Genomic DNA, 12,312 nt, shown 5'->3' on the forward strand with positions numbered 1-12,312 from the left:
TGGGGTGTGTGGGGTGGGGGTTGCTAAACCCCGCCCCCTCAGGTCCATCACCGGCAGGGCTCTGCTTTGCGCTTCTTTAGCAAACGGCGTTCAGCGTCACGCTGAACTCATTTACTCATTTTCTTCTTTCGGTACATTTCTCCTCTCCTCCAGAGGCAACGTTAACAGTGTTTACGTTAAACGTTGCGGAAGCAGCCCGCTACGCTAACACGAGCCGTTCTCTCGCACAGCTCAAAGCAAAACAAACTCCACCCTTTTTTCTGCAACTATGTTTGGGTAATAGCGCGCTGGTGTTGGCGGAAGTAACGTAGCGACAGCATCGCAGTAGCGTTTGGGAAACGTTGGCCGTGTCACAGCTCGTATCTTCAGGAGGATCCTGACGCAGACCGCCTGAGTAGCGGCTTCCTGTTGTCTTCCTGTTGTCTTCCCGTTGTCCTGGCGCTCAGTTTCGCTGGCGGTGCTCCCCGCGGCAGGAAGAGTTACGGCCCTTCATTAGAGCGCCTCCGTCTCGCTGACGGGTCCCGGCGAAGACGTCTGGTAATGGAACCCGCCGTCCGAGGGCCCCGGCGGGGGGGCCGGCGGGGAAGAAGCGCCTCCTCCTACTCGTCCCGGAGCCCCGGGACCGCGGGTTCAAATTAAAGAGGGGCGCGGCGCTGGTGCGGTGGCGCGGGCGGGTCGTATTTTATTCATGGCTCCCGTCCCGCCCCGGCGCGGATAGATGCCGGGACCGGTGGAAATTGGAACCGATAAATCTCGGGGCCCCCGCTGGAGTTTGTCACCGAAACTCGTTCGGTGGGCGCGGTACGTCTGCCGCGCGGCGCTCACTGACAGCGGCTCCGCTGCGAGGGAACAGGGCTCACTCTCGCACCCTGTTAGAGCGCTGTGTTCTCGCCCCCTGCTGGCCACTCAGGAGATGGCAGGTCTGTCGGGAGTGGGAGGGGCTAAGTGGGGTGACAGCCCTCTCCTTCATATCTGCGCTTTGCTCAGTGGATGATGGGAGATGATTCCCCCGTGATTGGCTGAGTGAGCAGAACTGAGAGGGAGGGGGCGGGGTTGAGTTGACGTTGGGGGCGGGGCCGGGGGTGGGGGGGGGGGGGGGGGGGGGGTTTAGACTGGAGGGGCGTGCCCGCAGGCCTCATTCAGATGCGGGCTGGTATCGATGTGGACGATTGGCCGCCGTCCAGCTCCCAGTTCTGGCAAGAGACTTCATCAGCAGACCTCTGCTCAGAGCGGCGTGTCATTGTTAGTGTAGTGGGCCCTTCAGCGAGTCCCCCGTCCTCTTATGCATTCCGCAGCACTCCCGCTCGTCCTCCTCGCTAATTCCGGAACATTCCTGCTTTTGCCCAGTCTCACGTTTTCGAGTAGCTCTGTCCCCCTGTCGGCGCGTTTCGGTCCTCTCTCACGGGTCCAGGACGGCGCCAAGGTTTTTTCCCGTAGACCCTTCCAGAACTATCCGGCTCTGACAGCCTCCCTGCTCTCTCTCTCTCTCTCTCCCTCTCCCTTTTCCAGGGCGGCCTTCGCCAAGGAGTCGGAGGTGCTGACGGGTAACCTAGGAGACAAGCTGATCCCCCAGAACGAAATCCTGCGGGACGTGAGCGACCTGAAGGCCCTGGCCAACCTGCAGGAGAGCATGGAGTGGCTGGCGGGGAGGCTCAAGGGCTTCTTTTCCAGCCTGCCCCAGGCCCAAAGTGAGTACCGCGCTCGGGCTGAGTGGACAAAGGGCTGCGTGTGTACGTACGTATGTATGTATGTATGTATGTATGCACTAAGCATGTGCACCACAAAGGTGCATGTGAACACTATGCAAAGACTCATGGTTATCTAGACACATGCACATAGAAAATGCTGCACTTCCAGTGTAGGCTCAAAGCTAGTATGTTATGCTCCTGGTATATACAGAGAGCAGTGGTCCACAAAGGTATATATAGAAAGCAAGTGCTGAACTCTGTATTTGCAAGTACTGCACAAGGGTACTTAAAGACACAAAGTAAACTGCTGCACAAGGATGTACACTCAGTATCGCATTCAAGGCAATAGAACTGCAGCTAGGTATTTACACAAAAAACAAATACTTAAGCAAATTGCACTGGTCGTGTATACAAGTGCTGGACTGGCCTGTTTGTCCGACATCATGGCTGGAATGGGTACTAGAGGACACCACAGTGAAAGTGTGGTTGTACAGGAAATGTACTGGTGTACACACAGACACGCACACACACACACACACACACACACACACGTCCGTACTGCATCCTGGTATATGCGGGCTGAAGACACGCTTAGCGCTGATGGCCAGAACAGCCCCCCGACCGAGCAGACAGATGATAGCCTAATACTCTGCCGGCCCATCAGTCACTCAAAATGCTTAATTTCTCCCGCAATCTCTTTTGAAGGTTGCGCCTTTTTCAAAGATGCTAAACGACCTTTTTATTTTCATTATTTTCTCTGAAAAGTCCGCTCCAGCGTCGCTCTTACGGCAGATAAAAATTCAATAAGAGCAAGAGTTGCGCACGTGGCATAATTATCATTAATTTGGCAGAGTGGCATTAATGGAGTGTTTTATCATGGCGGGGCAGCCTCCATATTGTTCATTATTTAGTGTTTGCAGAGCTGATGGGGAGCGCTCTGGCCGGGAAACCCTTATCTCTCTCCCTTTTTCCCCCCCAAATTGGATTTTATATTACAGAGCCAGTCAGGTATGAACAAGTCATTTTCCCCTTTCTTGTCTTGCAGACGAACACGCGTTTCTCCGGGTGTAATATCGGCCAGATTAGGGCCCCTCGCTCCCGGCCGTCTGATCTGTGTGGAAGAGTCGCGCGGCGCAAACTTTTCCCAAAGCCGACCTTGAGCCCGCCACATTTTTATTTATTTATTTGTTTATTTATTTTTTCTCTCCTCGCGCACGCAGGAAATATGAAAAGGCCTCGAAAGGCTTTGCGGTGTGATTTTAAAAACAATTTATTCACGTGTTTGTTCTTCTCCCGCGCGGGATTATTGTGTTGATATATATATAGCGCGTGCCGTGTGTGTGTGTGTGTGTGTGTATGAAAGAAACGCCTGGGTCTGTCGCGTGTATTACTGGTGCTGTTTTCTCTCGTCTCAAAGAATGCTGTTTGCACAGGTGCTTCCGGATGTTAGTTCACATTTGCACAGCGCCATTTTCACTCGCAAATGTGGTGGAAATGCTCACAGTGTAGAGGCCTGTTGTAAATTTCCCCTTCCCAAAAAACAATAAATACCACACATTTATGATGCAAAATAAATATATATTTCTATTCAACAACAGTGTTACATTTCTCATTTACAGAAGTATTCACTCCCTCCCACCCCTTCCCCCCCCCCCCCACCCCCACCCCACTCCGCAGAGTCAGTATTCTGCAGATAGGCCTTTGGCTGCAATTAGAGCTCAGAGTCATACTGGATACAGAGTCCGTACGTGCTTCGCACATTTAGATTCTGGAATCTTAATTTTCAGGTGCCATGCCACAGTTTCAACAGCGTTTTGTTTTTGTACGCCCTTTGCAGTTTTTTTTGCCGTGTCCTTTATAAAGGTCATTCTCCTGGTGGGGAATGAATCTTTGCCCTACAGTCTGATCTCTGGCAGGCTAAAACAGGTTCTCCTCAAGGTCTTTCCTGTGTTTTTGCTTTGTCCGGTTTGCCCTTGGTGGTAACGAGCTTCCCAGTCCCTCCTGCTGCCCCATGGCGTGGTGCTGCCGCCATTGCGCTTGATGGTGCGGATGCTGTTTCCCGTGTGTTTGGTTTGCAGCAAACAAAGCGCTTTGCCTCCAGGCCAGAGAGCTCAACTCCAGTCTCGTCAGATCACAAAATGGCCCTCCAGACGGTCTTTTGAGCGCCGCGTGGCTCTCGGCGATCTCCATGTGTGACTTACTCTCGCCCTTTCCCAGAATCCCCACGAGGCGAAATCTGCGAAGTGCTGCAGACGCTGCTGATCTCTGGGGTGATTTCTCCCGTTTCAGACGCTGAGCTCTGCGGTTCTGTCTGTGTTGTAGCTGGCCTCTTGGCTACTACTCTGACAGTTGCCCTGTTTCTGCTGTTGCCCTGTTTGTGGAGTTGCCCTGTTTCTGCTGTTGCCCTGTTTGTGGAGTTGCCCTGTTTCTGCTGTTGCCCTGTTTGTGGAGTTGCTCGGTTTTGGTTGGTTAGCCTGGTAGTAGCGCAGTTGGTAGCGTATGAATTGTGCCATATTTTGACAATTTTACTATAGAATAGGAAGACTCAAAGCTTTTCCAGTCTTATTTATACAAAAGGACCTGTATCAAACCTCATCTGTGAAACATGGTAGAGGTAGTGTTATGTCTTGGGCATGTATGGCTGCCACAGGGACTGGCTCACTTGTCCTTATTGGTGGTGTGACTGCTGGTAACAGCTGAAAGGATGAATTCTGTACAGAAACATTTTATCTGCTCAGAGAAGCGCCCAGAATGCACCCCAAAACGCACAGGAACTGAAGATGGCCGCAGTACAGGCCTGGCAGAGCCTCACTAGGGAAGATATCCAGTGTTTGGTGGTGTCTGTGGGTGACAGGCAGCCAACAGATGCAAAGGATTTGCAACCAAGTACTAAACGGCTTTTAGAATTTTTAATTTCTCCAACTGTCCACTTTTGGTCCCCTAAAAATGGTGGAAAAGGGGTGTAATTCCTGCACAGATCACTTGATATGGATGTCAAATTTAAGCTGGCAGTCGGCAATTCATATTCCATTCAAATCGAGAGCCTAGAGCCAGTCAACAAAAATTCTATCACTGTCCAAATAGACGGCAGCACTGTATATGAATAAAATATGTATATATTTGTATGTAATAATTTGTTTTGCTAGCTTTGATATTTGTAGAGGTGCTCTGCACTGCGATTGTACATTTGATGGGAATACAGAAAACAAACACGACCGATCTTGTGTTCTCAGATACAGTATCTTTCTCCTCACAGGGCAGTCGTCATTTTTTATCACAGTTGAGCCGCTCGTTAACAATAACACATCCCCTCTTTCCCGAAGGATGGACTCGCGTTTTTCAGAACGGAGCTTCGCCTCTCTTTACAGTCCTGGACCGGGGGGGGGGGGGGGGGGGGGGCGGGGGGGGGCGCTTTGCGTCGGCTCTGAGACAAACACACGCGCGGCGCGGCGGGCGAGATTAGCGACGGTAAACAGGAGCCCGCCCCGGCCCGTGTTCAGGCTCGGCGCGGCTGAATCTTAATTTAATCTTCATTTGATTGGACGCGTTGTTTCTGCGCGGGGCGGTTAAAAGCACGGCGCCCCGCGCGAGGCCTTTGAGGAGGCGGGGCCGTGGCAGCTGGGCGGTCGCCTGGTGTAGATGCAGATCTCGGTTTCCTTCGCGAAGGCGACGGGCGGGGTTTGGGTCTTATCCGCCATCTGGGCGCTGCTTTGGACACCTAATCCCCTCTGACAATATTTGCCTTCTGCTTGGACTTGACTGCTAGACCGTGCTGTGAGCCGCAGACACAATAGGTGTGTGTGTGTGTGCGTGTGCGTGTGTGCGTGTGTGTGCGTGCGTGTGCGTGCGTGCGTGCGTGCGTGCGTGCGTGCGTGCGTGCGTGCGTGCGTGTGATGTGCGTGCGTGCGTGCGTGCGTGTGATGTGTGTGCGTGCGTGCGTGTGTGTGTGTATGATGTGCGTGCGTGCGTGCGTGTGAATACATGTCCGTTCACATGTTTCTGTATGTGTTTGTGCCTGTACAGTGTGTGTTGTCATGTCCAATCATATGTGTGGGCGTGGCTGGGGGGTGTCTGTCCGTCTGTCTGTCTGTCTCTGTGTGTCTCTGTGTGTTACTGTGAGGATTGTTCTTCTTCCACTGCAGTGGGCACCGTGGAAGCAATTAGTCCAGCTCCCCCTTTCTAAGCCGGTAATGATTTCTGCTGGATTCCTCTCAGCTATTCTTCTTAACGTTATACTTAGGGGTTTTTGTTTTTTTCCGGGGCCCATCTGGGCTGGCAGTTTCACGGCAGTGCACCAGTCTGCAGTCGAGTGCTCCAGGTTTAATATGCACCAGCTGTGCGTCTTTTGTCTCCCGCGTCCTCCCGAGCGCACATCGCTGAAACGCGGCTGTCTTTCAGGCCTTCGCTCGCAAAGTATTTATCTTTTCGGGTTAAACAAATCATATCCTACCGTGGGTTTGTTTTGGTGCGGTGAACAGCCTCTAACTGAATCGTTTTTTATTTTTTATTTTTTAGAAAGATAACAGTATTTCAGGAGTCTTTGCTGGGAGGGAGAAAAGTTTGACTCCAGTCTTTACCTTGACCTGCGTGAGAGGTGCACTCCCTCCGGTAGCGCCGCGCAACATTAGCATAATCCCTGCGATCCCTCTCTCCGCTCCTCTTTCTCTCTCTTTCCCTCTCTCTTACTCTCTCCCTCTCTCTTTCTTTCTGCGAGTCCGTCTGTCCTCGGAGCGCCAAGAGCAAAGAGTTGAACTCTGAGATAGACCCCCCCCCCCGTGTCTCTGTCTGTATGTCTGTCCTGGGGGCGAAAGCTAAACTGAGCCTACAGAGACGGTCTCTCTATCCCTCCCTCTCTCTCTCTCTCTCTCTCTCTCTCGCTCTCTCTCTCTCTCTCTCTCTCTCTCCCCCTCTCTCTCCCTCTCCCCCTCTCTCTCTCTCTCTCTCTCCCTCTCCCTCTCCCTCTCTCGCTCAGACAGGCGCGGGGTCAGAGGTCACGGCCGAGCGGCGCTGTGTTCTCCCCATGCAAATGTCACTCTCCCGGCGCGAGCGGAATAATTAGCACAGCCAGCGCAGCCCCTGCATTATTCATGCCCCCGCAGTCCTGCGGGAAAGAGCCCGCTCTGCTCTCCTCTGCTCTCCTCTCCCCGCTCTGCTCTCCTCTCCTCTCCTCTCCTCTCCCCGCTCTGCTCTCCTCTCCTCTCCTCTCCTCTCCCCGCTCTGCTCTCCTCTCCTCTCCCCGCTCTGCTCTCCTCTCCTCTCCCCGCTCTGCTCTCCTCTCCCCGCTCTCCTCTCCTCTCCTCTCCCCGCTCTGCTCTCTCCTCTCCCCGCTCTGCTCTCCTCTCCTCTCCTCTCCGCTCTCCTCTCTCCTCTCCTCTCCCCGCTCTCCTCTCCCTCCTCTCTCCTCTCTCCTCTCCTCTCCGCTCTCCTCTCTCCTCTCTCCTCTCCTCTCCCCGCTCTCCTCTCCCTCCTCTCTCCTCTCTCCTCTCCTCTCCTCTCCTCTCCTCTCCGCTCTCCTCTCCCCTCCCTGCTCTCCTCTCCTCTCCCCGCTCCTCTCCTCCCCTCCACTCAACAACATTGTTGTTATAATGTTTTAACCCCCCCTGGAGAAAAGCGGTTTGATTCCCCCTGCTCTGGACATTTGGTCCGACTCGGTCTGGTTTGGATCAGACCCAAGAAAAAGAATCGAGGGGAGGGTAGGGGGGGATTGATTGGGGGGGAGGGGGGGCATCTCTCTTCTCGCTCATAAAACTTTTTCTTTCGCTGCTACTTTGCGGCGCTGTTTCTCTTCTTGTCTGATGTGGCTGGGGGCGGGGCGATTAGAGTGTTTATCGCCGCGGCGATGCGCCCCCGTTTCCCGCGCGGTCCGCGGGCTCCTCTCCCCTCCTCTACCCTCCCGCCGCCTGACAGGAACAGAAGGTTCGGGCAGATAGGCTCGGAAGATAATTGGACAAGCTCGGCAGGGAAAAAAAAAAAGAAGGAAGATGGAAGGAGAGGGAGGGAGAGAGAGAGAGAGGGAGAGGGAGAGGGGCGAGCTGTCGGTCAGGAGGAATGGGCGCTCGGACGCGGGCCGTCTGTTCGCCTCTAAATTGGCGGCCCCATGCGGAGCCGCCTCGATCACATCATCAAAGCGGGTCGGCGCTTTTCCGCCGGTACCGAGGCGGTCTGCGGGAGTCGCGGTTAGCGGCCGCCCCAGACCACCCCCCCCCCACCGGGACCCCGGTGTGCGTCCCGGTCAGACGCAGGTGGGGGGGTCGGCTGGTGTGTTCCGGTGCTGTAGCGGTTGCCGGTCGAAGTATCAGTGCACAAATCGGTCGGCCAGCAAAGACAAACAGAACCGCCTCGTTGCATAGCTGTGGAAGGGGAAATTGGGTTTGTTTGCTTTAACTTAAAAAAATGTTGTGGTAGCCGTACATAACGTTGGCCAGACTCCACACCCACCTTAAAATCAATCCTTAAAATCTTCAGGGTACTTAAATTGGTGTTGGACTCTTTGGCTGGCGTTTGTGTATTGGAGAGAAATACTGCATTGCAGGCATGAATGCACATACAGACCCACTCTTGAAACACACAAGTTCAGTTTTATTTTATTTGTAACACTTGTATATGCACACTTACTCAAACACAGAGCTTTACTCAATAACTGTTATAGCTGCACGTGTGCATACGCATACTGTAACACAGTCGCCGTCCAATAGAAACGCAGTTAATCACCAGTGTTCCTGTGGTTCTCATTGGCAGTGCTTAAATAGCTCGATTGGTTTGGTCTTTTTCTTCGTGACGCGGGGGGAGTCATCGAAGTTAGCGCTCTGAGAAAGTGCGAGGCAAACTGAGAATCGCATCACCCCTGCTACAAACTGTTTGGGTTCATAGGAAAAACCTTGATAGCATTTGATATGATGAAAATGCTTCACTTTCTTTTTTTTTTTTTAAGGAGTTTAAAATGCTTTTTTTTTCCTGTATGATTTTAATTGCTTCTGAGTTGAATTTTATGCTTGGTGTAAGCTTTTGCTTGTGGGTGAATCGCGGTTATGAATATGTTATTGTGAAAGCGGCGTTTGGGACGCCCGGGGTGGCTTGTTTTAGACGTGCGGTGTGAAAACAAACGAAAACACAGAGCTCAGAACGGATTACCTGGAGAAAGGTTTTGTCTCTGCACTTCAGAACTGCTTAGAATCCCCCCCCCCCCCTCCCCCCCCTGGTTGTCCCCCCCCCCCCCCCCCCCGATGGCAGCCCCCTGTCTGTGCGTGTGCAACAATGTATTCTTAATAGCCTAAAGCCCCATGTGGTTGAATTTAGCTAAATGTGGTGCATCTCACAGTCAAATGTTCACTAAGAACTGCTAATGGGAATCACTTGTGCTGTAGCAAGTTTTATTTCCCGCTAACCTATAAATTAAAAACCAGGGAAGACGGAGTCCACAGACTGCAGCGTGACAGGCCTGCATATGGTGGTGCCTGAGGATGGCTGCTTGCAAAATGAGTCTTGATTTAATTTTTCAAGAAAAGGGAAGAAGATACTGAATAAAACAATGCATTACTTGGCTGCTTGGGGCCTGGGCTAGGGTTCTTCAAAATTTCAAAATATCATTTTAATTTGTCATGCAAGCATTATTGGAGAAAATATAATGTTTTCTTCTTGCTTGTTGAGTTACCAGTATATTTATTGCCCGATAATGGTTCAAAATAATTAGTACTTTTTTATTTGCGGTGTTTAGCCAGGGTCATGAAGGGACCTTCTGAGATGTTTGTGGGTGAGGTTTCATAGGAGCAGCCCGTGGGTGATCAGTGACCTTCTGGACCCGTGTCCAGAACCGCAGACACCCCATTTTGTGTCATTGCACCTAGCGGTCGCCATCTTAAGATCGGCCTCCCTTTTCCGCCACGCGCTCGGCAGACGGAACGTCCTCTAGCCCGTGTCCTTGGGTCTCCTCCGCATTCCATCCTATCGGCTCATCCCCCAATCGGCCGCAGGACAGAGCCCTCCTCGCCGTTTACTTAGGGAGACAGTTAATTAACCATTGAGTGTACACACTGTGCGGGCTGCGGAATGGAAAAGTAATTTAGTGTTTCCATATCCCTCCATCTCCCCCCCCCCCCTCCTTACGCATCAGAGCTGACGGGCTGTCTGCCTGCTCCCCCCCCAACTCCCCCCCCCCCCCCCCCCCCGCCCCCCCCTCATTACGGCTGGTTACCGAGGTGATGGGAGCCGCCGCCCCACTGGCTTATCGCGCGGCGGAGTGCTAATGACGGCTCGGCTCGGCGGCTCCGCCCGCCCGCCAGCCCGCCCGGCCCCGCTCACCTCCGCACCTCTGCTGCCCGCTCACGGAGCCTTCGCCCCCGCGCCCGTGCTGAGAGAGGCTTTGCCCCTTCGTCCCCTTGTCCACGCTCAGTGTCTTCGTCCCCTTCTCCACGCTCAGTGTCTCTGTCCCCTTGTCCACGCTCAGTGTCTCTGTCCCCTTGTCCACGCTCAGTGTCTCTGTCCCCTTGTCCACGCTCAGTGTCTTCTTCCCCTTGTCCACGCTCAGTGTCTTCGTCCCCTTGTCCACGCTCAGTGTCTTTGTCCCCTTGTCCCCTTGCCCATACTCAGAGAGTCTTTGCCACCCACAGTAAGGGGGTGGCAGCTCCCTTGCCCACTCCCCACCCTCTCGCCGGTGTTTAGAGTCTTTGCCCATGCACTTGCTTTGAGCTTCCCCGTTCCCCCGACTCATACGTGGCTGACAATCCCAGTTATTAGCGCGTCTGCCTAAAGATTACAGCACGGCTGAGCTCCAAAATGTGCGCTTATTGTATGCTTTACCCACGACTGCAGAACTCTCCAACTCCCCGAATTCCAGAGAACTGGGTATATAAGTTCTAATAAGATCACTGGGGCTCTTTTCTGTCTGCAGTGGAGCTGTGGCAGAAGAGACTTAAATCTTTAGTCTCACACGCTCTGTGAGGGACGCTGCCATCTCGTCAGCCAGTCCCAAATCCTTTGTGTAAACCCTGAATTTTGGGGAGTTCTCCTGTCCCCCTGTCTGCTGTGACTGAGATGGACAGCGTTCGTGTCTCTCTCTTGTCCGTTCTGCCTTTTCTAAACACATCGATTCGCGCTGCGCAGGTTTCCCCGCGCCATGGCCTTCTTGTTATGGTTGGCGCGGCGCGGAGAATCACAAAAACGACTGCTTCAGCAGTCTCAGCAAAGAAGCGGGTTGGCTCAGGGTGAGCACGCTCGCGGCACTGCGGCATTCTGGGAAGGAGTTCTGTCTGAGGATTTAAAGCAGGCAGATCAATCATTAATTGCAAATGATGTACTCTTACTTCAGACTCTGCAAGTGTGCGTGTGGACGCTTATTTGTAGCAGCTGATGTCTGGCGAATGCAGTGTCGATATGCTCTTCTGAAAGTCTCTGCTCTCCGACTCCTGGTCAAACTGTACATGCATGCCTGTAGTGGTCCAATGTTGGGTGTGTATCCATGGTAACCGGCAGCTGTGTGTGTGTGTGTTTGTGCGTCTGCGCAGATGCGTCCCCGGGCTCGGACGCGCATGCGACCAGCGAGAACACGCGCAGCCGCGAGCAGATCCTGCAGACGCTGAACGACCTCTCCAGGGCCTTCCAGGACATCGCCGACCGCTGCCTGCTGGTGCTGCACCTGGAGGTCAGGTACGTGGGCCAGAGCGGGAAGACCCGGAGACCCAGACCGACCAGCCGCACCCTTCCCAGCATCCCCCACAAACACCGTTAAACCTGTCTGCGTTCTCGCGGGTTTGCAGCTCCAGGTGCAAAAGTGATGTTTTCGACCATTTTCTAAATGATGCAAAAATCATAGCCCTAAGAGTCACAAGGTTCTGTGCAAGGACAAAAATGTCTTGTGTGTTGTTTCTGTTTTCATGCTAATTCTGTGTAGGTTCTTGCCATTATTGTGTTTCTTTTATTACCTCTACCAGGGAGGTTACGTCAATAACATTTATCCGTCCGTCTGTGACAGACATATCTGTGAAAGTAATGTCCGGATTGCCATGAAATTTACTGAACATATTCACGTTCCCGAGAGGAAGAAACCTTTTAATTTTTGTGATCCCATAATTTTTTCCCATAGTGCCGCCTTCAGGCCAAACCTTCAGTTTGTGATCAACATTTTGAAAAATAATGGCCAGTTGGGACTTTTCTGTGCACGTGCATGCTCTCAAGAGGCAGAAACCTATTGATTTTGGGTGAACCCGTGACCTTTCCACCAGCGCCACCATCAGGCCAAACGTATCTGGAAAAGTAATTGACTGCATTACCGAGACATTTTCTGTGCACGCTCGGGCGAGGGGAGATTGTTGTGCCTTGCCAGAGGTCTACGCTCGACTGGGTGCGTTCTTTCCCATTTATTTTGTTCCGCTGCGCAGTGCTTTGGATATATGGCAAGTGCCTCATAAATAACTTTATTATTTTTTACTTATTGACTCTGTCACACAGTCCTACTGATGAATTGCTTCCAGTTGTTTAAATTTATCATTTCTGATGGTGCTAAATTTGCCGTTGCCTTCCGGGAGATAGATGACAGTTCCTGAAACAGTCACTCCAAAGTCTGGCCTATTTATTGATATATATATATATATATATATAAATGTACTTATATATTTACATGTAAGAGTAA

The 12,312-nt window shown here is 52.5% G+C and overlaps 1 protein-coding gene across 2 annotated transcripts in view; it reads left to right on the forward strand.

Moving 5' to 3' along the window:
* exoc4 (exocyst complex component 4) overlaps positions 1-12,312 on the forward strand; it is a 149,897-nt gene that overhangs the window by 123,423 nt on the left and 14,162 nt on the right. For both annotated transcript variants that reach the window (XR_004766012.1, XM_035424698.1), the window contains exons 14-15: positions 1,510-1,688; positions 11,189-11,330. Coding sequence is in view for 1 of the 2 variants with exons in the window: in XM_035424698.1 (XP_035280589.1) it covers positions 1,510-1,688; positions 11,189-11,330 (321 nt within the window). In the remaining variant the exon portion in view is untranslated. The remainder of the gene's footprint in view (positions 1-1,509; positions 1,689-11,188; positions 11,331-12,312) is intronic.

This window comes from Anguilla anguilla, chromosome 7 (genome assembly GCF_013347855.1).
Source record: "Anguilla anguilla isolate fAngAng1 chromosome 7, fAngAng1.pri, whole genome shotgun sequence".
Lineage (NCBI taxonomy): Eukaryota > Metazoa > Chordata > Actinopteri > Anguilliformes > Anguillidae > Anguilla > Anguilla anguilla.